Source organism: Oratosquilla oratoria, chromosome 1 (assembly GCF_046742065.1).
Source record: "Oratosquilla oratoria isolate Oo_2021 chromosome 1, ASM4674206v1, whole genome shotgun sequence".
NCBI classification, from domain to species: Eukaryota; Metazoa; Arthropoda; class Malacostraca; order Stomatopoda; family Squillidae; genus Oratosquilla; species Oratosquilla oratoria.
Window position 1 is genome coordinate 693,267 of NC_134777.1, and position 23,081 is coordinate 716,347.

The window sequence follows — 23,081 nt, forward strand, 5'->3', positions numbered from 1 at the left end:
AATGTTAATTTTGATGGGAGAAATGTTAATGAGGCATTGAATGTCAATGAAGGATCAAATAATAATATCGAGCAAGGTGTTAATAAAAACCAAAATTATAATGTAAGACATGATATTGAAACTCAAAACGCGTAAAAAAAAATAATCACGAGTTTCTTAAAACCATGTACTTTAATGCCAATGCTCGTAGTATTAGGAACAAGTTTCAAGAAATACAGGCGTGTGTCAAAAGTGAAAATCTCGATATGATAGGAATAACCGAGACATGGTTAAATGGTACAGAGTTCGAAGCTGAATTTATTATTGCGGGATTTAAACACTTTCATCAAGATAGAAACCACAAGAAAGGTGGGAGTGTTCTGTTGCACGTTAAAACAATGTCCATGCTTGTGTTTTAGAGAAAGTGAAACAGGATGCATATGATAGTTTGTGGGTTGAGTTAACCCAAACAAATGGACAAAAATGAATGTAGGTGTAATATATAGACCAAAGACATTATCATTTGTAGACGACAAACTGTTATTTCAAGAACTGTCTAGTTTCTGCAACCGGGATTTATTGATAATGAGTGATTTCAATTTTACTGTCATTGATTAGATGACCCTTGAACATGGCCATATAGGTAGTCGCTTGATTTATTTTTTTGGTGACAATTCAGCATAGATATGGAAACTAACTCGATCTATTGATCACTAGCCTCGAATGCATGGTAACTGATGTAGAAGTCGGTGAAACTGTTGTAATTAGCGATCACAACTAAGTTAGATTCAAACTTCTAAAAAAAAAAAAAGAATAGAGTAGATATAAAGAATTACAAAGGCGGAGCATGCCGACAGAAGACCTTTTGGTCCATATCTAGGTCGGATGCGGAAAAAAATCATATTGATAATAAAATAATAAATAAAAACTATAATAATGTAAATAACAAATAAAATACATAAATAAATGCATAGGTATAATTAAATAATAAACAAACAGGTAAATAGTAAATAATAATAAATTGACATATAACTAATAATAAATGAAAATCAGAAAGACAAATTATTACAAAACAAAAACAATTAATATAAGATAAATTATAATCATTACAGCATCTTACTTAGGTATTTATCTAAATTATTCTTAAAGCTTCGAACTGTACTACATTGCACTACCTGTGCAGGAAGTTTATTCCATTCATTAACTACACGGTTTGCAAAGTAATCCTTTGTAAAAGAGTAGATATTTGTATTTCTAAAATACCCGATTTCAGTAAAGCTCAGTTCATAAGACTACGTCAGGAGCTTCAGCTTACAGATTGGGAGGCAAAATTAAACAAAAGACCTGTAGATCAGATGTGGGAAATATTTCAAAATACGCTCACTATGATGATTCATACACCAGGACCTGACGGTTGGCATCCAAGATTCTTAAAGGAAATGAAAAATTAGATTGTTGTTCCATTATAAATTATTTTCAAGAAATCCATCATATACGGAGATGCCCCAAGAGAATGGAAGCTAGCTAACGTTACCCCCATATTCAAAAAAGGCGACAAAAAGAAGCCAAATAACTATAGGCCTATAAGTTTGACTTCAATCGTAGGAAAAATAATGAAAACCATTATCAGAGATACTATTGAACATCATTTAGAAAGTAACCGATTGATAAATGATAGCCAGCATGGTTTCAGACGGAAACGTTCTTGCGTGACTAACTTACACGAATTCTACAACACATTTATCTCGAATTATGACGAAAGACACAATACAGATTTAATATATTTAGACTTTGCAAAATCTTTTGATACCGTTTCCCACAAAAGACTACTTACTAAATTAGCTTCACATGGAATAAGTGTTAGCCTATTAAGTTGGACTAGTAATTGGTCGAATGGATGGAAAAATGTTACAAGTGGAGTTCCTCAGGGTTCCGTTTTTGGACCACTTCTATACGAAAATCGACTAAAACATATGAATCTGTTTTCCCTAAAAAAAGCGTAGACTCAGAGGTGACTTGATACAGGTCTTTAAAATTCCAAAGGGAATCAAAAGTGACTTTCACACTGAATAAGAATCAGACAAGAACAATGGTCTCAAATTGTCCGGTAATAGATTCAATTTGGAAGTGGGTAAAAACAACTTTGCCAACCATGTAGTTAAAGAATGGAATAAACTTCCTGCAGAGACAGTGCAATGTAGTTCAATTCGAAGCTTTAAAAATCATTTAGATAAACACCTAAGCAAGATGCTGTAACGATTATCATTTATTTTATAATACTTGTTTTTGTTTTGTTATCATTTGTCTATTTGATTCTCATTTATCATTAACTATATGTCAATTTATTATCATATACTATTTACATGCTTGTTTATTATTTAACTATACCTATGCATTTATTTATGTATGCTATTTGTTATTTACATTATTATAGTTTTTATTTATTGATTTATTATTATTATTATTATTTTCGTATCCGACCTAGATATGGACCAAAAGTTCACTTGTCGGCACGCTCCGCCTTTGTAATCCTTTGTAATGATCGGTTGACCTCAGATCAAGAGTAGAAAATTCTGGAATAACATTAATCCTTTTCTTCCACATAGAATAGAAAGTAAACAATATGTATATTTTACCACATTGTATTTCTGACAGACTGTATTTCCCTTGCAAAGCAAAACCATCTTTTCCTAGAAGTGAAAATATCTCAAATCCAATGTGTTATGCACTCAATAAATTTTATTTTAGGATAATTTTGAAATTACCTTGTGAAGTCACAATATATTAAATAAAGATAGAAAATGTTCTTCTGTAACCAAAGAAGTTTTAATAAGATGTCACTTAAAAGCGGTATATATGAAAGTGGCCTGCAACCTCTTTGGGCCACGGAGATGACCCGTCCCCGGACGTTTCATCCTCATGAAATTGTCGACCCTGGACGTTTCTGCCCTATTCATATGTACCGCTCTTAAGTGATGTCTTATTTCAACTTATTTGGCATCAAAAGGATTTTTATGTTGATTATTCATTCATAAATGAATGGATAAATAAATAAATAAGTAAATAAATAAATAAAAGCAAAACAATATATAAATAAAAATAACCTAAGTAGTTATGTTGGTGCTTAAGAAAACAAGAATAATTAATGGCATTTTGGTGTTCTGAATTTGAAGTAGACAAAGAAACGAGTTAAGCGTAGTAAACATGTGCAACTTCAGAATAAACTTAAATACTTGTGGAATCAGCATCACGATGACATCAAATGTCAATGATTTCCTCCGTCGTGTTGGAAGAAATCTGCGATCATGTACTGAAAATTTCTTTCCTTTCAGAATGTGTTTCAGTTTCAGTTATTACTAGTAGGTCTACAATAAAACAAATTAACAATAAAGATATTGTTCTTACGTGAGAAAGACGCGCAAATAATTTTTAATTTATATTGTGAAATTTTGGCAATATTATTGCACGTGCAGACAATTAAGTCACCAATTGTGTCACTGTAACCATTCCTAACATCAATTACATTTTAATTCTACCCTCTGTCTAAAACAATGATGTTGCCAAAATTTCACAATATAAATTGAAAATTAATATTTGCGCGTCTTTCTCACGTAAGAACGATATCTTTATTGTTAATTTGTTTTATTGTAGACCTACTAGTAATAACTGAAACTGAAACACATGCTGAAAGGAAAGTAGGAACAGAGAGGAATGGGAAGCACAACGTAATGTCAAATTGTTCTCACAACTGGGACAAAATGTAAATCACCTATCAACATAAAAATCCTGCTCAAGAAATACTGGAATTTGATATTCTTTTACCTTTTTTCTCTCCCAGTACCAAATTCCAAACATAAGTATTTTTACTACTTTATATTATAGTGTCAATGTGAAGTGTGTTCAAAAGTAGTTAAGGCTCAAACACGATAACCTGCATTCAGGGAAAACTACTTTGTTAAGAAAAATATTATTCGATATACAATTTAATTTATTATCAAGAAAACGTGGACAATCATGCCTTGCGGGAGTAGGACAATTATCCCTGGACCACTGCCCCTGTACAAATGCCCATATGACAAAAGATCCCCGAATTGTTTATCAACAACATGTTCGCTGTGGTGGAGATGACGCTGATAGCGGTGAAGATGGCGTTGACAGTGATGGTGGTAGTGGTTGAGACAGCGTTGTAGATGGCGTTTGTAGTGGTGGTAGTGGTTGAGATGGCGTTGGTAGTGGTGGTGATGTAGTTGTTAATAGTTGAAAATTACACTTCGGGGGCAGTTGTCCTAGCCCCATGCATTACATGGGGAAGGAGGTAGGGTTGTTGAACACGTAATAGTTTGTAGGTTTTGCGTTCCATGTACATTCAAAATCCCACAAAACAAAATCCCATAAGTCAAAATCCCACATTCAATATCCCATTGTTCAAAATCCCACACTTCATGGTCAAAATCCCACATGTATTTTAATTCAATGTTTTATGACATGTAGAACCCATTCCATATGGAAATGTGTCTAAATTTCAGTTCACCGGTGCAAGTCTATATCTATTTTGTTATAGTTATTATTATATATTAATTATAATATTGAGTCAATATAAAATGTTAATTGAAGAATTAGGATTAATTAATTGACAGGAAAATTAGTGAGTGTTGTATCGATTTCAGTTCATGGTCAAAATCCCACATGTATTTTAATTCAATGTTTTATGACATGTAGAACCCATTCCATATGGAAATGTGTCTAAATTTCAGTTCACCGGTGCAAGTCTATATCTATTTTGTTATAGTTATTATTATATATTAATTATAATATTGAGTCAATATAAAATGTTAATTGAAGAATTAGGATTAATTAATTGACAGGAAAATTAGTGAGTGTTGTATCGATTTCAGTTCACATGTACAAGTTATTGATCAATACGTGGTGTTAATTGTTATCACCATTAGTCGCGTTTGATAAAAAAACATAAATGAAAAGGACATTGATTTCAGTTCACAGCCTAAATCTAAATAAGTTTTTGGTTATTTTTTTACACAAAGAAACAATATTGTGATAATGTGCATCAGAATCCCCAATCATCACCACCACTAAACAACTCTTTACTGAATCCCCAGTCCCAAGTGGGGATGGGGGATCCTCATGTCGTTGATATACTGTGGGTACAGTTTGGACCTTTCCTTGCAAAAATAATTCAAAATTATTTGTTTTATTTATTAATATTTTATTGATTATTACATGCAAACTTTATAAACCTCAATCATATTATCACAGCACTTAATCGTACAGATTGCATAAAGAATTCAAATAATTCATAAGCATCGTACATATTAGCATTCATGTCATATCACAACAAAATCCATACATTGAAATCATAGAAAATCATACATATGCATTCAAAATTTAGTACAGAATCATACATAGGATTAAACATCATAGCATAAAATATTGTACTCAAGATTGTACATAAGCACTTAAGTCAGAGGGCAATATAATTGAAAATATATTCAAATCAGTCATTCAGATAGAATACTGAAGTTAGTTAACATAACCGGCGCATATTACGTGAAATCCCCTCTAGAAACCTTGGTACACTTTTTTGTCCATTATTGAACGCATTACACAAATTTTCTAGACGTTCTTGCAGGACCACAAATTTATGACGAACACGCTTCACGGGAGACTGCCCAATGTTATCCAGGGCAATCAACGCAGACACTGATGCATAGTCCATTTTAAAGGCGTTGATGCTTCTCCACACTGATGGGTGACGATGACCGACTCACATATATTGTTTGTACGTGCACTACCGGTCAGGGTGGCATGATTTACATTCCACAATTCTATCGAATATAATGGATTAATCCGTTTTAAACGAACCACTCCGTTAGGGGCACGAACAGTTCTATATCCCCCGTTAACATAGGTGGCATCAAAATACCCAAGTAATTCTAGTGCATCATCTGGAACTACACTACTTAGATGGTTCAGTCCTTCTTTAACATAATCCACCGGCAGAAATGCTAAGCCGAAAATCTTCCCTACAAAGAGTCGAAATTCCTCGTCTTCTCTGTATTTTTTGGCGAGCCCCAGCTGCTGTACTTTTCGCCACACAGCCTGAGTCAGATGAAAGAAACACCCTTTCATGTGCACCTCTCCGTCGAATACTTCTCCAACCGCATTGTGTACAGCTTTTTCAAAATCCGCCATGACGATCTCTGGTTGAGGGAAGATATCCTTTCTTTCACACTCATCTAAGATGATCTGAAAGTAAATAAATATAATTTAAGCATTAGTTACATCTCAGAATATTATAAATAACATTATTAGAGTTACTATCTTAGTGACCATGTCATCTATTCAGCATCTATTATTTCAATACCTTGCAGTATCTATTCATTGAAATGGGTAAATTCTATCGATGGGACATATAAATCACTTCTTTTTACAGGTAACAGATATTGTTTTTACAGATTTTGTAGTGACCAGGTTACTAACCTGTAACATTTCTTTATAGGTTTCTTCGTCCTTCTTTTCTAGCAAGCAGTAGGCTACGGTTACAGCTGTTTCCCCGATTGGTACCCGAATAACGTAAACTTGCTCAAACTGCTTAGGAGCCATGGCGAAGTTTCCATCCATAAACAATTCTTGAGCACTTCCGAGTCTTTCAATACCATCATCTGTGGCGAAAACTATAATTCTACGACCTTCACATTCGTTATCTTTCAGAAGAAACCTTTTTCCGCTAGTCTCTGACGTGTCTTTCCATTTTCCCTCAATTACTAGTTCGCTTAGGTCAATTTTAATTAATTGTTTCCAATTCTTTGATGATATAAACATACCTACAAAACATTGATCGGTTCCACATCTATATCCAACTATATGACAATAATATAATTTTTTTTATATTATAGTTATGTATGATAAGATAGTATGGGATTTTGATCAATGATATATGGGATTTTGATCAATGAATTATGGGATTTTGATTGTGGGTTTTCGACATGTGGGATTTTGTAACTGGGATTATGACATGGATTCTTTGCGTTCACATCGATACTTTTCAGTTTTTGATATCGATTGTAATTGGATGTAATGTCTTCAGAAATATTGGTATAAGTTAGTCACACATTTTTAGACAATAGTTCATATAGTCACATGGTACACGGACATAAGATCACAAGACATAAGCTTACAAAACAAAAGCTCACACGACAAAATTTCACACCCTTAAAGGAAAACCGACAAAAAATCACTTATTATATTTCCTTTATCAAATTACTTTTTATATACATACACCGTTAATAAAAAACTAAATTTTTATTTTTGTTTTATAAAACATTTTTATATCATACGGTACAAAGAGTGCACGACAAATGGTCGAATGGGACAATTCGTCGAACGTGACATTTTGTCGACACGTAAAAATTGTACTTTTGGTGTTGTATTTCTAAGATATTTGGTAATATTTGTGTTCTGTGTGAAATTTCCGATCATATGATGTATTACTCAACATAATTGGATTACCAGGCTCAGAGTTATAAATGTTTGAAATTTTAGACAATTGCACTTTTCGCCGACACCTTACTTTGTCACCATTTGAGCCATCTTGATTACCTAGATCTCCAAGCAGATCAACAGATTTTCTTGGAAGGATCAGCAATGGAGTGTAAAATTTGGTTGGATATTTGCAATTTATTTCTCAACTTCAAACAATATTGTGACATAAAAGTCAAAATAATAAATTGCATACACTATATTTCAGAATAGTACAATATCAACAATAATTTCAACTAATGTAAGACAGTGAATTGCAGTTGCCTCAGTTGAGTCAGCAGCAGCTTTCATTTTGCTTATCTGAGCGGTAACTTTGGTTTTAGTCACATCCGGAACATGTGACTGCTCTTTGGTGGTCAGAACATTGTTATCTTCTGTGATAGCTCGACCTTTACAAGGTGTAGCCTTCAAAAAGCAGACGTACACCACCACGAGATGTTTTGCAAAATTCAGCCATTATCAAAGTGTATCAAAGAGTGTTCTGATATTTGTAGGATATGGTCAGACAGTGTCGACCATTGTGAGAGTGCAAGACAGTTGGTCGAAAGACATTTGAACACAGTCATGAAAAATATCCCGAACAACTGTAATGTGCTAGTGTGTATGGAAATACTGTAAAATTATCCTCGCCAAAACTTACATTGGTGTATTTAATATATAATGTGTAATTGCAATGTCTCAGTGTCGCCAATCAATGAACAAATGGTGGCATAACAAGTCCTAAATACTCCTTTTAATTCATTTGATATTGTAACTTCTCGTGAAATGTCATCTAAACTACTCTAGCATTCCTCCAAAGTGAAAATATATGAATATATTTATTAAATTAGTACTTTAAATGTATTTTTAATATCTGTCGACGAAATGTCACGTTCGACGAATTGTCCTGTCGCCAAATTGTCGCTGTCGACCAGCTGTCGTAGACCCGGTATAAATACACAATCAATGATTGGAAATATTCACTCCAATCTGATGCAGTGGCCCACAGCATCTCAAATGGACGTATAATATTGTTGATTTTTTAAGTTATAGTACATCAGTATATGATTGATGAAAGTCAAAATACAACTTGCTGAGATAATATATGTATATGCCCATTGTGCCAATTTGAAATGAGTATATTTATATAAGCCTATACTATTAACCATATATGTATATCATATTCAAATTTGACCCCTCTCCCTACAAAAAAAAAGTACTGCGGATGCCCTCGTATCTATTCATAGTATACAAATATGAGAATGAGACATTTTGGGTCATATTCTCTCATCATGGCAACATAAGTAAAGATAAAAATTTGTAATTATATTATACCATTATTAATGATAATGTTTATTTTTTCACCACAACTTTTTGAAAAGCGTTCAAATGAGAAGAGTACCGCTAAATACATGGTGCATTCAAATGAGAAATGTCCAAATGAAACAAAACCGTGATCTTTACTTGTGAGGTTTTGTAATTTTTTCCATTAAGGGTGTGAGCTTTTGTCTTGTGATCTCAAGTCGTAGAATCTAGTATAAAAAAAGTATTTTTTAATGAAAAGTATTCCTTAAAGAAAAGTATTCTTTAAAATTTTTTTTAAAGAAAAGTATTCTTTAAAGAATTGTATTTTTTAACGAAAAGTATTCTTTAAAGAAAAGTATTCTTTAAAGAAAAGTATTCTTTAAAGAAAAGTATTCTTTAAAGAAAAGTATTCTTTAAAGAAAAGTGTTCTTTAAAGAAAAACATTCTTTAAAGAAAAGTATTCTTTAAAGAAAAATATTCTTAGAAAAAATAAAGAACACTAAAATGTTTTATCCTGTTTTGATGTTAAGATGTGTCTTAAGTTGATTAGAGTGTACATTATTTTGAATCAAATTTGCATAAAAAGCCAACATTTTAAATGTTATGAACGATAACGTCATAATTTTACCTTTAGAATTTTGAAAATAAGATTACATTTGAATTTCCATATCTAAAACTATATTTTCTTTAAGAAGATATCTCATATCTACGACTTAAAATTTTGAGATGCCTTTCCAATGTGGTGCAATGGTGGCTTCCCTTTATGTGGTTTCTATATAATACTTATTCTTATTCCATTTGGCAGTAATCATGACGGCGACACTAATCACAAATTTCGCTCTCTGGAGGTGATAATTATTAGGACAAGGATATCTGTTTATTGTCAGCTCGTATGCTCATTCGCCATATTTTTCATTTGTCAATTCGTTAATTAATTTATCTCCCCATGTATTTATTTAATCGTTTCTCTATCTATTCATTTTGTTTACATATTCATTGAGTATTTGTTATCAATTTGTTAATTGATTGATTCATATAATTCAATGAACTAATATGTTTATCTATTTATTTACCTGTGCATATATTATCTATTCATTTATCTTTGATTATTCTTTAATCAGTAAGGGAAATGAAAGTCAGAGAAGGGATGTTCGATGTGTTGAAGCGGATCAGTAAAGGAGGAGGTGGGGGAGACTCTCCTTATTACTTGAAGCTGCTCTTCCACTCATGCAGTCGCTCCCAAGGAGTCCTTTCTAAGATCCCCAGTGGGGAAAAGAGATTATATTTCCGTGAATTCGTAGGCAGGCTAAACAGGGAAGGGATACCGTGCTGGTAAATAAAGTCGCTAGGTGTTATTCGTATAATGATGATGGCTGGTTGCGAAAATCATTGGTGGAAAAATAGTTGTTAGAGGAAGGCTCGTTTGTGGCTGCACAGTCTAATCTATCACCCCGGCACACTATACCACAGGATGGCATGGAAATCCTTGGGGACTGGGTATTTGATGCCTCTCTCCTCTGCTCCGAAGGTCTATGCATCCATTACAAACAGGGTGGCCGAGTCGAAACGTATATTTTACATCAACCCCCAACATAGCGCCCCGTGGATGAAACCACCCCTGCTTGGATCAGAGGCAATGAAATGAGACACTGTACTTTGATAGCTGGAACTGATTTCATCTTACTGCTTCCTTATATGGCATACCCACTCTCAACCACCGAGAAAATTACAGAACAGACGAGAGAAACACCCCTTTGGGCTGCGTCATGACGGAGGAATTATATGAATCAAAAGTGGTCTACACTATTTTTTTCAAGTGGAGATAAGTTTCCAGTCCTAAAAAATACCGGCTTTGTCCACAAGGATGTCACCAAAGTTGATAAGATATAGATTGCATAAAACATAGAATCAATACCTTATTAGAGATTAGCTACCTAGGGGGCTTCACGAATCTGCATAAGATAGTTGGGCGAGTTAGAATAAAGTAAATATATCCACCTGGTTCACTACAGGGGACAAATCTTCATAAGTTGAAGAAACCAATACTGCGGTCTCGTGTAAACTAGACCAAAAATCCCAGTTAATCAACTAATTTGGGAAGATCAGTCGAGATTAATGATAATTATCAATGGCCGGTATATTTCGCTAAAGCCATGTCGATTTTATTGGCGTCGGATAGAACAAAACCACTAACCACCCGACTAGAAAGCAAAGGGTGATCATAGTCCAAATAGCATAGGTTGGTGTTTACCAGTGTATATGAAATAGATAAAAGGTCCAAATACGGTATGCTAATCACCCTAACATATTCATGACGATGACATGATTTTGTACTTGATTTCATTATTATTTTTTCACTGAACACCAGTTAGGGGTGGAGTGTCTCGACTGGTCGAAATTTCTACCATACTGAAGTTCACCATTTTACTTGCACATAATTGTGTATCTTAGAAGAAAATCATTAACCCTTTATCAGACAATGGTGCCTTTTGATGTGAATGAGCCCGTCAGATGTTAACCAGATCCAAAATGTTTTATTTTGTTTTTATCTATTTATTTTTGTCCACAGAGAGGTTGAAGTATTGGGGTGTTATCGGAACGTTAACTTCTCTATTGAGCATAACGAGTACGATTAGATCCAAATTAATATGTGGTGGAGGAGTTCAATTACGTGTGTAGACAGAGTATAATGTAGTTTTATGAATTCGAAACATAGGCCGCTGTTGAAGATAACTCTTAAGAGTGCTCTCGGGAGCACTCAGCTCGACTTGTGGCAACCATTACAGCGGCCCAGGAGGATTTCGGCGAGGTGTGGGTTGTAGTATCTCTGCCACCTGGCTCCCTCACCTGGGGCTCAAACGTGACTCTAGAAGAAAATGTGGGAGGAATGACAAAGAGAGCTGCCCATCCTTTATATTGATCTTGACCTCTAGTATGCACTTGGCCTTGGGTTTTTATCTTCTGTTCATTCAGAGCAGTGTTTTATGGGGCTTCCATTCCATATTGCTATCAAATTTCAGGTTTTGGTCGTTCTTTGATAAAAGCAAAATGGTAGTAATGTTAACTTTTTCAATTGTTTGCATTCGCGAATAATGAATCATTACTCAATGCTCTGTTTAGGCTCATGCCTAAGCAGGTTTAAATATACTTAGGTAGGTCTTAATCAATTCTTGGTATAGCTCTCCGTTATCACAGCTTATGGTCTCAAAGAGATTAGATACCTATTTCTGTGCGGATCACCACGGATTCCTACTATAATTGGAAACGTGGAGAAATTATGGGTTTTGTCGCTGTGGTCTAAGTATGAATCACTGCCTGCCACGAGTTAATTTGTGTGCAGGAAACCGGATCTGCTTTAATTTCTGTCATTTTATTCTATCTGCCGCACTGAGTCACTATGACAACAGCCTATATTTTTTGCTCAGGGATAAGGCTACTGTAATCTAGTTTCTCTGGGAAATACATTCAGATTTTAGCTGTGATTATCGGCAGTGGTAATATAGCTAAGTTGGCATTACTTTTCGTAAATTCACCTACATGGAAAAACTTTTATATAAAGGGAGTGTTGAAGAAAAGATAGACTCGGCGATAATCATTTTTTTAAATAAAAAATTACAGAGGTCACAACAGACAGCAGCTGAAGAAGAACTGATGTCTCTTTAGATCAAGTAGCCTTATATACACAAAGAAAAATGTAACTAAGGGATGTTTGTCATATTTCGCACTTTAATCTAAGGAGTTTCGTTCGAACCCCATAAAAGGAACACTTCTCTAACAGTTTGTTCATTTCAACTTTGTAAAGGTTCACTGAAAAGAAAAAGTCCCCTATTAGGTTAAAAATTTTGATGGAATGCATACATTAAACATATATTTATACACCAAGAGGATTTTCCACCTTACAAGGGAGGTAGCAAACTCAAAGGCACGTACCTATTCCCACCCACTCCACTCCCATCGATCACCTCTCTCTCCCTCTCATCTTAGCTACTCATGGATGACGAGCCATCCCTATATCCCGCTCACTGCCCTGGGACAGAAACAATGTAACAGGACAAAGTACATCCACGACAAGGCCGTTTCACTTGATCAGCGACCCCCCCGCCCTCTCTTTGTCCCTATATGCAGAACAAGAGAAGACTGATAGGAATTCTGTCGGGCTGGGTCAAAATGTCATTCAGACATAAGCACCCCCTACCCCTCACCCCACACCTCCCTTCCTTGCATAACAATATCATATATACAAAGTCACTCTCCAGTCACCCCTATCTCCTGGTTTCTCCCTATCTTTCTCAAAGCTCCCTTCACCCTATCCATCTATCTCATCCTCGATTGTGTTCTCAAGTTCATTGCCTCCACCTCTGCCTTCCACACTTCTTTTATGAACCTTTTCACTCATTTGTTGAAACTATCCCAATATCCTTTCATCAGACCTATCTGTTATTTCCTTTTCTACTTACGCTCTCCTTCTCACCTCCTCATTTCTAACTCTATCCAACTTAGTAACCTCTACCATACTTCTCAGGCACTTCATATCAAGCACATTAAAACTTTTCCTCTCCACCTCTCTTAAATTCCATGTCTCTGCCCCATACAAAGCCATTGGCACAATCACCCCTTCTTACACTCTCCTCTTTGCATTCATTTCCAGATGCCTATTTCTCATGAAGCTTTTTAATCCCTCAAGACATTTACTTGCTTCTCTCAGTGTGTAATTTACCTATATCTCCACTCCTCCCTTTCCTCCCACATGCGACCCCAAATACCTAAAGCTATCCACTTCCTCCTGCCTCTTTCCTTTAAAACTTACTTCCAACTCATTGCCATCCTCTCCCCTTGTGCATTATATCACCTAGCTTTTACCACGTTTACCTTCAATTTTCTCCTTTCGCACACCTTTCCAAACTCCGTCACTAACTCCCTTAATCATCCCTCTGACCCTGCCACAAGCGCAGTATCGTCAGCAAACAGCAACTGGCTTACCTCCCACTTCTCTCCACTTTCTTTAATCATCTCCAGTGTAACCATTACTAACCATCATCCACCACGCACATGATCTACACGCATACGACAGAGCACTCACCTTGAGCGGAACTTCCCTCATTTGCTGACCTCACTTTCCCAGAACAAAACCTCTAACCACAGCACCTAAGTACTAAGACAACAGGATATTGCCAAACGAAGATGCCAAAGGGCCCATATATAGTCTGCTGTTGAAAACCCCAGATTAATTGTTGATAAACACAAGAAACTCCGGCTTGGAGTTTATCTCGCCGCATTAAGTCCACCTTATGCAATCGCAACCCAAAAAAAGATTACACTGGTGGAGAGCGGTGCTCTCATCCCAAACTCCGAAAAGACACGCCTACCTTATACCATAAATACTGGTTACCCTCGCCCCTACCACAGGAGGCCAAATAAAATCTTCAGCCACTCAAGCCACGCCTACCATTCAGAAAAACAAGACCACTGTCTGTGAAGGAGACACCGTCTGTCTTCGACTTCTCATATTTTCAATCAAGCTCCCAGAATCGAGGAATCAAGTCACTGGATTCCATTCTGCTCCATGCAACATATACACCCACCATTCAAAAAGACAAGACCACTGTCTGCGAAGGAGACACCGTCTGTCTTCGATTTCTCATATCTTCAATCAAGTTCACAGAATCGAGGAATCAAGCCACTAGATTCCACTCAGCTCCAAGCAACATATACGCCTACCGTAAAAAAAAAACAAGACCACTCTGCGAATAAGACACACCTGCTTTGACTTCTCGTCAAGCCCCTAGAATCGAGGAATCAAGCTACAGGATTCCCTTCAGCTCCGCATCAAAACTTCAAGAAAGCCCATTGTTTCGTTAGCAAGCTTCTAAGCAAGTTACATCGTCTACACACTACCAATCCACCAACCGCTCCCTTCTAGATAACATTCTGACTTCTAAGATAGCAGCTGTGACCTGCAGTTGCACCCATCTTAGAATTGGTGGTGAAATCGTAAGGCATTCGATTTTAAACCACCTGGTGGCAGTACGCTACCAATCGGACGACAGGTGTCTACAGAGAGACCGCTGTCAGAATAGGAGAAAACACCTGTCAACTCTACGCATCACCGTATCAAGACTCCAATCCAGTATCAAACAAGCCCAGAGCCAGGAGATCAAACCACAAGACTACAATCAGCTACGCACCCCCCCCCCCGAGATCAAACCACAAGACTCCCACCCAGGTCATCAAACTTCAATCAAACCACAAGACTCCCATCGTCGGAGCATCTCCCAGCGAGAGAGCATCTATACTCCACCTCGCTCCTACCGTCCTCCCCTGAGACATCTGACTTGCAAACGCAAATCTGCATATTCAGCGACCCACTCAGTAAGCAATACTATTGACCCCTCTATTTCTTCAAACAGAGACCAGACGACTCCAATCATCTGTAGCGATCCAGCGCACCGTCTTGAAGGCCGACCCTGTATCACGACTTCAGTCAAGAGACAGTGGACCCAGGACGATGAAACCCGTCTAAGAGACATCTTCACATCCGCCGTTTCCAACTAACTCCACCAGTCACCGTGAGTATACTTCTCCAAAAGAAATCAGACGACTCCAATCAGCTGTAGAGAACCAGCGCACCGAATTGAAGGCCAACCCGGTATCATGACTTCAGTCAGGATGGATTGGACCCAGGCCAATGAACCATCTCCTCCGCCGTCCCCAACTACCATCACCGATCACTGTGAGTATAAACAATAAACTCCCACTATTTCCCCCTTTTTATAATTCAGGAGCCGGGCGTGAACCTGCCTCCACCCCCACCCTCCTTCATGACCAGCCAGACCAGGGAATTCGCAGCGGTTAGGCTTGGACCCGCCTAACCTACTTTCCACCAGACTTCCAGCCCCCTCCACCCCGACCAGGAACCTCACAGCAGTTTGGCCAGGACCCGCCTAACCTGCCTACCACCAGACTTTCACCCCCTTCCACCCAGACCAGGAACTTCGCAGCAGTTAGGCCCAGACCTGCCTAACATACCTGCTCTTCGCATCAACATCTTCAGCTACAGCTTACGTTAGCCTCCGGCTAACCACAGTGCTACCCAGACTTCAGCGCAGGCCTACCATAAGTACCCAATTTATTTAACACGTTTTTAGTATGTCACAAATGGACCCATAAGCGCATGCAAATAACCCACATATCAAAGAATTCACTAAATCAACATATCCTCCAACAAAATATCTACATTCATAAGAGGTAATATAATTAATATTCTCTAATCCACATAGAACTATCAGAAATAACTACGAATTACAGTAATAGAATATCAAAGACCACGATAGACAGAACTCAATAATCAAATAATAGAATATCTCCCAGTGCAAACTGGACAATAGAAATACAAGATATTTTTTCAATTTCAATGTAGACTATCTCACAGTAACAAAATGCCACAGCGAAGAAATCTCCTAGGCAGTCACCCGAAACCGAGACGATAAATTCCACGATGAGCAAAACCAACACATAAAACTATGTCATTACATTAATTATCCCTCCTTCGGACGCTGGGCGTCATGCGATTCGATAGAATAGGTCCTCATGATCATTTACTTATCAAACTTTTTCCCACTATCTGTAAAAGTACTTCTTCATTTCCTTCCGACCGTAAAGCCCCGGAATAATTACATCAAAACCTTCTACTTAAAGACGACCAATAAGCATTTCATGCAATACATGCATCAATCTCAAACTTAGATTTTTTCAAAAAGCTAAAAAAGTTAACTACCTTTAAGTAAATAACTATGTACAAGCGCGATAATAAGAACAGCAAATCACAATTTCCCATGAAAATTGTAGCCAATAACCATTCACAATTCTCGACAACATAAATATTAGCAACATTTAACATGTAATGTAATGGAATAAAATGAATAATTAACTTTTAAGTAAACGGATATATCTCCATGCAATATGTTAATATGTATATGAATATTTAGCTTTACACAAACTAACATATTATTCAAAAACAAACTAACCAATGATATTTAGGATGTCATGTTTTCAGTAAAGCTATGCCTCTAGTAAAAGTGTATACAAACTAAATATATCTCATAGAAAAGATTACCAAACTAGTGACAAAACTCTCATTGATCAGATAAAAGACATAAAGGAAAGTGCATATTCATTCTTTCTGGAGAGAGAATACACGTACAAGTGTAAATATCTTTACATATCTTTATTGGACACATTCGAGACATGATAATATACGTGAACCCCCTTTTACTCATTCAAATAATTTTTACAAGTCAATGTCTCCCACTAGCAAACTTAACAAATGGTCATATCTTAATATTTCTTTTGCAATTATGTATGCCAAACCCCACTGTCACGACCTTAACCCAAGGTACGCTCACGTACCTCAAAAGGTTAGGGAGGCAATGTAACTATTACTAACCATTACCCACCACGCACGTAATCTAGATGCATATGACAGAGCACTCACCTTGAGCGGGACTTTCCTCATTTGCTGACACTACTTTCCCGAAACACAATATCTAACCACAGCACCTAACTAAGCACTGACTAAGACAACAGGATGTTGCCACACGAAGATGCCTAATGTCACCAGAGAAACCCATTGAACCCTCTTTATCATACCTGCACCAATCATATTACCCATAAGCTAACATATACATACCATGTCTAACCACACCCACCAACCATACAACTAACCCCCATGCCTAGAATTGTGAACTGATACAACATCACATACGACAACCCACTAACACCCTTTATTAGTGGAGACCTATGTCGCCGAGACCGCCGAAGAGCTGGTCAGGTCAAGAGCCTGCCAGAAGGCAGAGCTGGCCAGGTCAAGTGCCTGCCAGATGCAGGTGTGCCCAAGGTCAAGGCATTTACTATATTTTGCCTAAAGGGCCCATATATAGTCTGTTGTTGATAACCCCAGATTAATTGGTAATAAATACAAGAAACTCCGGCTTGGAGTTTATCTCTTCCGCATTAAGTCCACCTTATGTAATCGCAACCCGAAAAAAGTTACACTGGTGGTAGCGGTATTCCCACGCCCTGAATAGAAGCGCCGTCCTCAGCCACGCAGTCAAAAAGGTTACACCACTCCCCTACCCATTACTCTCGCCTTAACCTCTCATACCATCCCACCCATGTACACATTGAACAGCCACGGCGACGTGACACATCCGTGACGCAGTCCTACTTTACCTCAAACCACTAGCTCTCATCATTTCTAATTCTAACACAGGCTCTACTGCCCTCGTAAAAACTCTTGGCTGGCCTTAACAGCTTTCCCCTAATCCCGTATGTCTGTAAAACCTCCTACAGTGCCTTCCTGTCTACCCTGTCATAAGCCTTCTCCAAATCCATTAAGGCCTAAAGATATCCTCACCTTTTCCTAAAGCTTTCTCACATATCTGCATTACCACAAAAATCCGATCCACGCAACTCCTACCTTTCAAAAACCCACATTTTTCCTCATCAATTACGTCCCCTGTTCCTCTCCTAAACCTCTCAATTAAAACCCTCCCATATGCCTTCCCAAATACACTCAGTAAACCCTCTGAAACTACTATACTTGTCCCCTTTCCCTTGTAAACGGAACTGTACAGGTACTCCTTCAGTCCTATGGCACTCTACTCTCTCTTAGACACATGAAACAACCTCACTAGCAAATCCACTATTACTGTACTTCCCTTCTTCAGACACTCCGCATAACACCCCTCTAACCCAGGTGCCTTACCTGCCCTCATAATTTTCAGAGTTACTTACACCTCGTCTTTTCTTATTTTTCCTCCATTTTCCTCTTCCATCACCACCATTTTCTCAGGGCCTTCTTCTGCTACCACCAATCTCTCTCTATCCTCCTTGACATTCAACAGCTTACTAAAATGCTATACCTATCTTCCCCTTACCGCCTCCTCTTCCGTTAATATCTGTCCATCTGCACCTTTTCCATTTTCTTCTCTGATTGACTCACCTCCCCTTCGTCTCTCAATTTCCTCCCAAAACATATTTCTATGGCTTTCGAAAATGTATGTCATATTCCTCCCGCATTTCATATCTGCTTTTCCTTTTTCCTTCCTTTATCTTTTTTTTTTCTTCTTTATACCTCTCATATTTTTTTCTCGTCCTACTTTGAAACCAGTCCGTAAATGCTCGCTTCTTCTCTTCTTCTACCTTCTTCACTTTATCATCCCACCTGGGCATAATTAGAAAATTATAAAGCATCCAATGAGTCAGAAAACAACAAAACAGGTGTTCGACGACTTTAATGAACTGGCTATAGAATACATACTATTCCTTACCTGAACAAAGTTGCGCTCGTGGCAGTGTCCCAGATTCGTGAGAATGGGTTCCCTAGAAGGATTCCCAACGTCCTTTGATGACAGACACTTGCCTTGGTCGTCCGAACTCGCTGTATATATTGAGTCGAATGGCGCGTTGGCTCCGATCGTAGTGCACACGGCGGGATCCCCCACCTTAGACCAACGGCTACTGGTTATTTGTTCCGGTAATACTAGCAAATTGGATAAAGATGATAACCTCAGCCAACAATAGAACATCTGGCGTGAACACCCTATGTGCATCAACATACCTCGTCTATTAGTACGTCTGATGTGGGTGGTTTGAACCAGTCCGGCAGGCGGCCGGATGGCATCCCACACACTCCTGTTCACAATGACTAACGAAATCGTGTAAATACAACATTGGGACACTGCGTTGCCATCAGCATTTCTATACGAATCAAAATGCCTTCCCCGACCACCATCTTCGGGTCCCTCCAGTTGTCACGAGGCTCCGTTCTCCATCTTCTAATGGGAATGCCTTATAAGGAAATGTAAGTGAATACAGCAAAAATATGTAGTGTCTAGTAAGACAACAAAAGTGTTATCATATAAAAAGTTCGAGGGAAGTCTTCGTCTAGAAACATTCATTGAACATGATAAACAAAGTGATTCAGGGAGAGTAAAATCAATAACACCAGAACTATCCTATCTGAAAAGAGTGACCTGCTCAACGTCCTTTTCACCCTATCCATCCATCCATCTCATCCTCGGTCGCCCCCTCATGTTCACTCCATCCACCTCTGCCTTCCACAACTCTTTTACTAATTTTTTTCACTCATTCTTTCCATGTGTCCAAACCATTTTAATATTCTTTAAGAAACTCTATCGCCCATCTCCTCTTCCGCTCTCCTTCTCACCTACGCGTTTCTCATAGAATACGAGGAGAAATTAACTTTCAACACATTTCGACGATTCTGAAATTACACTTCTATGTTCCAAGACCCCGTGGGCGGTAACCAGCATCCTAATATTTGATGCTGATCAAATGTTGCATACTTTCATTGCTGTAAAGGATTGTTAGTTTTACTCAAATTGTCCTTTTTAATTCTTTCCGTACTTTGATGTCTGTCAGGCTATTTTATCTAGTGTAGCCGCGTATGGGACAACAAAACAGGTATGCTTAAAAAAGAATAGAAGTATTAATGTTTTGTATCGAATACGGCACTGATAATTGACTCGAAAAGAAATTGACGCCAAGGAACCGAGATTTTGGCGAGTTCTCTTTATTTTGACCAACAAGCATTGATCGTAGGAACCTACTATGACCATTGGATATATAACATCAATCAAATACAACCTCTTCTATAACGAAGGAATTAAGGTTAAAGGATCAAAATTTCCTTGGCGTCTACGGATTTGCAGAATGTTCCTACAACTCTTTACTCTCAACCTGAACTTTTAGCATTGTGTACTCACACACAGCATTATCCACAAATACGATTGTATGAATAATGTGTTATCATCCAGGAGGGTAATTGTAATTGATCATGATTTCATCACGTGAACTTTGACAAGGGTAAATCACGCCGAAATCACCCTCCCCCACATACACACACACACACACACACACACACACACACACACACACACACACACACACACACACACACACACACACACACACACACACATACACACACACGCGCGCGCGCGCGCGCATGCACGCACATACAAACGCACATAAGTATGTATATTCATTAATATTGTTTTTACTTTATAGCATGTGCACAGTCATGCTTGCACGCAAGGGCACGAAAGCTACTTGTGCATCACAACTGAGCACTATAAATTTACTTGTAATACGTTTTCTAATAAAACATCTGGCACCCCAGATATATTGTTCATAAGGTTGCTCTTGAAATATGCTTCTTCACGGGCACATTTTATCATCTCTGCCAATCCTGATATAGCTCAGTATATATACGAAGACAAAGTTTTATGCACTGACAAGCTAAGCAAGGAAAATTAAAGCTATATACTTTACCTAATACATTCTCCTCACTAGGTATTTTATATAAAAATTGTGACATAACATTTAAATTACAATGAAAGAAATGACCGAAACCAAAATTTACAATAGCTGAATAAATAATGATATTTATAATGGTAAGCAGAACATTATATAAAATTATATTCCTGTGTGTGTGTGTGTGTGTATATATGTATATATACATATATACACGCACACATATGTATATATGTATATATATATATATACATACATACATATATATACATACATATATATATATACATACATATATACATACATACATATATACATATATATACATATATACACACACACACACACACACACACACACACACACACACACACACACACACACACACACACACACACACACACACACACACACACACACACACACACACACACACGATCGTCGAATTGACGGCGAAGATAGGAATTCCGAAAAAAAACACACGCAATTTTCGTGGATTTCAACGACGAGGGAGTACCTGTGTTGTATTAGTAGGGAAGGGGAAAGCTCGTGGTGTAGTGGGAAGGTGAAGAAAAAGGAGAAGGGGAGAGATTATTGAGGAAAATGGAAGAAAATGAGGAAGGGGACGAACGGGCCCCGGACGTCAGAAGGAATGTAAAAATGATGTGCAGACGACACAGGTGAAGTCGAAAAAATTAGTAAAGGTATAAAAAATAGAAATATAGATAAGAGCAGCGCATAGAAAGTGAAGATTTCTTTGGATTTAATTAGGGAGGAGATGGCAACCTCCCCTGATTAGCAAGTCTAGAGGAAAAACCAACAAAAATGAACGAATCATGGGAGGCTAGGTTTAGTCAACTTGCACTGATTACACAGGTTTGATAAATTGGAAGAACTAAAGAAGGAGAACCAAAACCTAAGTAAAGAAACAGGAGAATTAAAAAGACAGTTAAAAGAAGTAAAGGCTGAGAATGAGGAATTAAAGAGGAATAATAAAAATAATAGAGTCCATAGCAAAAGAGGAAAGTGTTTGGAAAAAGGTTCAAGAGAATAGCAAAATTGAATTTAGAGATATAGTGAAACAACAGATGAAGGAACACACTATGGACACAATTATTAAAGTGATGAGAGAGAAAGAGAATATAGTAAGAAACTTAGCAGATAAAAATAAATGTATGATTATGTAACGAATGGAAGAGAAACATAATCCAATTAGGACTACAGGAGTAACAGATGAGAAAGAAAGTAAGAACAAGGTACTAAAAATATTTCAAGAAGGTGAACAAGAAGTAGGGAAAGAAATTGAAGAAAGATATAGACTGGGGAAATACAGTATAGACAAGACCAGACCAATTAAGGTTAAATTCAGGCCACAAACGACAGCAGAGAATGTCTTATAAAAAAAAAGAAGGGAAAACTAGCGGAAAGTGATCAGTACAAACAGGTATGGATAAAAAGAGAGATGAATAAAGAGGGAAGAGAAAACAAAAAGAATCGAAGCTAAGGAAATAAACGAGAACAGAACAGAGTCAGACAAAGAGAAATTCTATTGGAGAGTAGTGGATATGAAAGTGAGGAAATGGTTCATAGGAGAGAAAAAACAGAAGGGAAACAGAAAACAGGATGGAGGTAACAGAAAATTAAGAGTGTCCTTCACAAATATAGATGGATTAATAACAGGCTTGAATAAACTGAATGATTACCTGATGGAAAAGGAACCTGGCATAATGGGAATTGTGGATACAAAATTGAAAGATCCATTGCCACCCAAAAGTTTAGGATATGGTGTATATAATTATTGGATTAGAGACAGAGAAGTAAAACAAGGTGGTGGAGATATGTTCTTGACTAAGAAGGATATAAATGTGAGGAATGTTACATATGGAAAGAAAAGAGTGGAAATGGTTATGATGGAAATAGAGAAC

General features: G+C 37.3%; 1 protein-coding gene across 1 annotated transcript; it reads right to left on the bottom strand.

Moving 5' to 3' along the window:
* Positions 1–5,685: 5,685 nt before the first annotated feature.
* On the bottom strand, positions 5,686–17,479 carry LOC143031528 (uncharacterized). The gene is made up of 3 exons (XM_076195490.1): positions 17,467–17,479; positions 6,478–6,659; positions 5,686–6,243 (listed from the first exon to the last, which is right to left on the bottom strand). Exons 1-3 carry the CDS (start codon positions 17,477–17,479, stop codon positions 5,686–5,688), a joined length of 753 nt encoding a protein of 250 aa, XP_076051605.1.
* Positions 17,480–23,081: the final 5,602 nt, after the last annotated feature.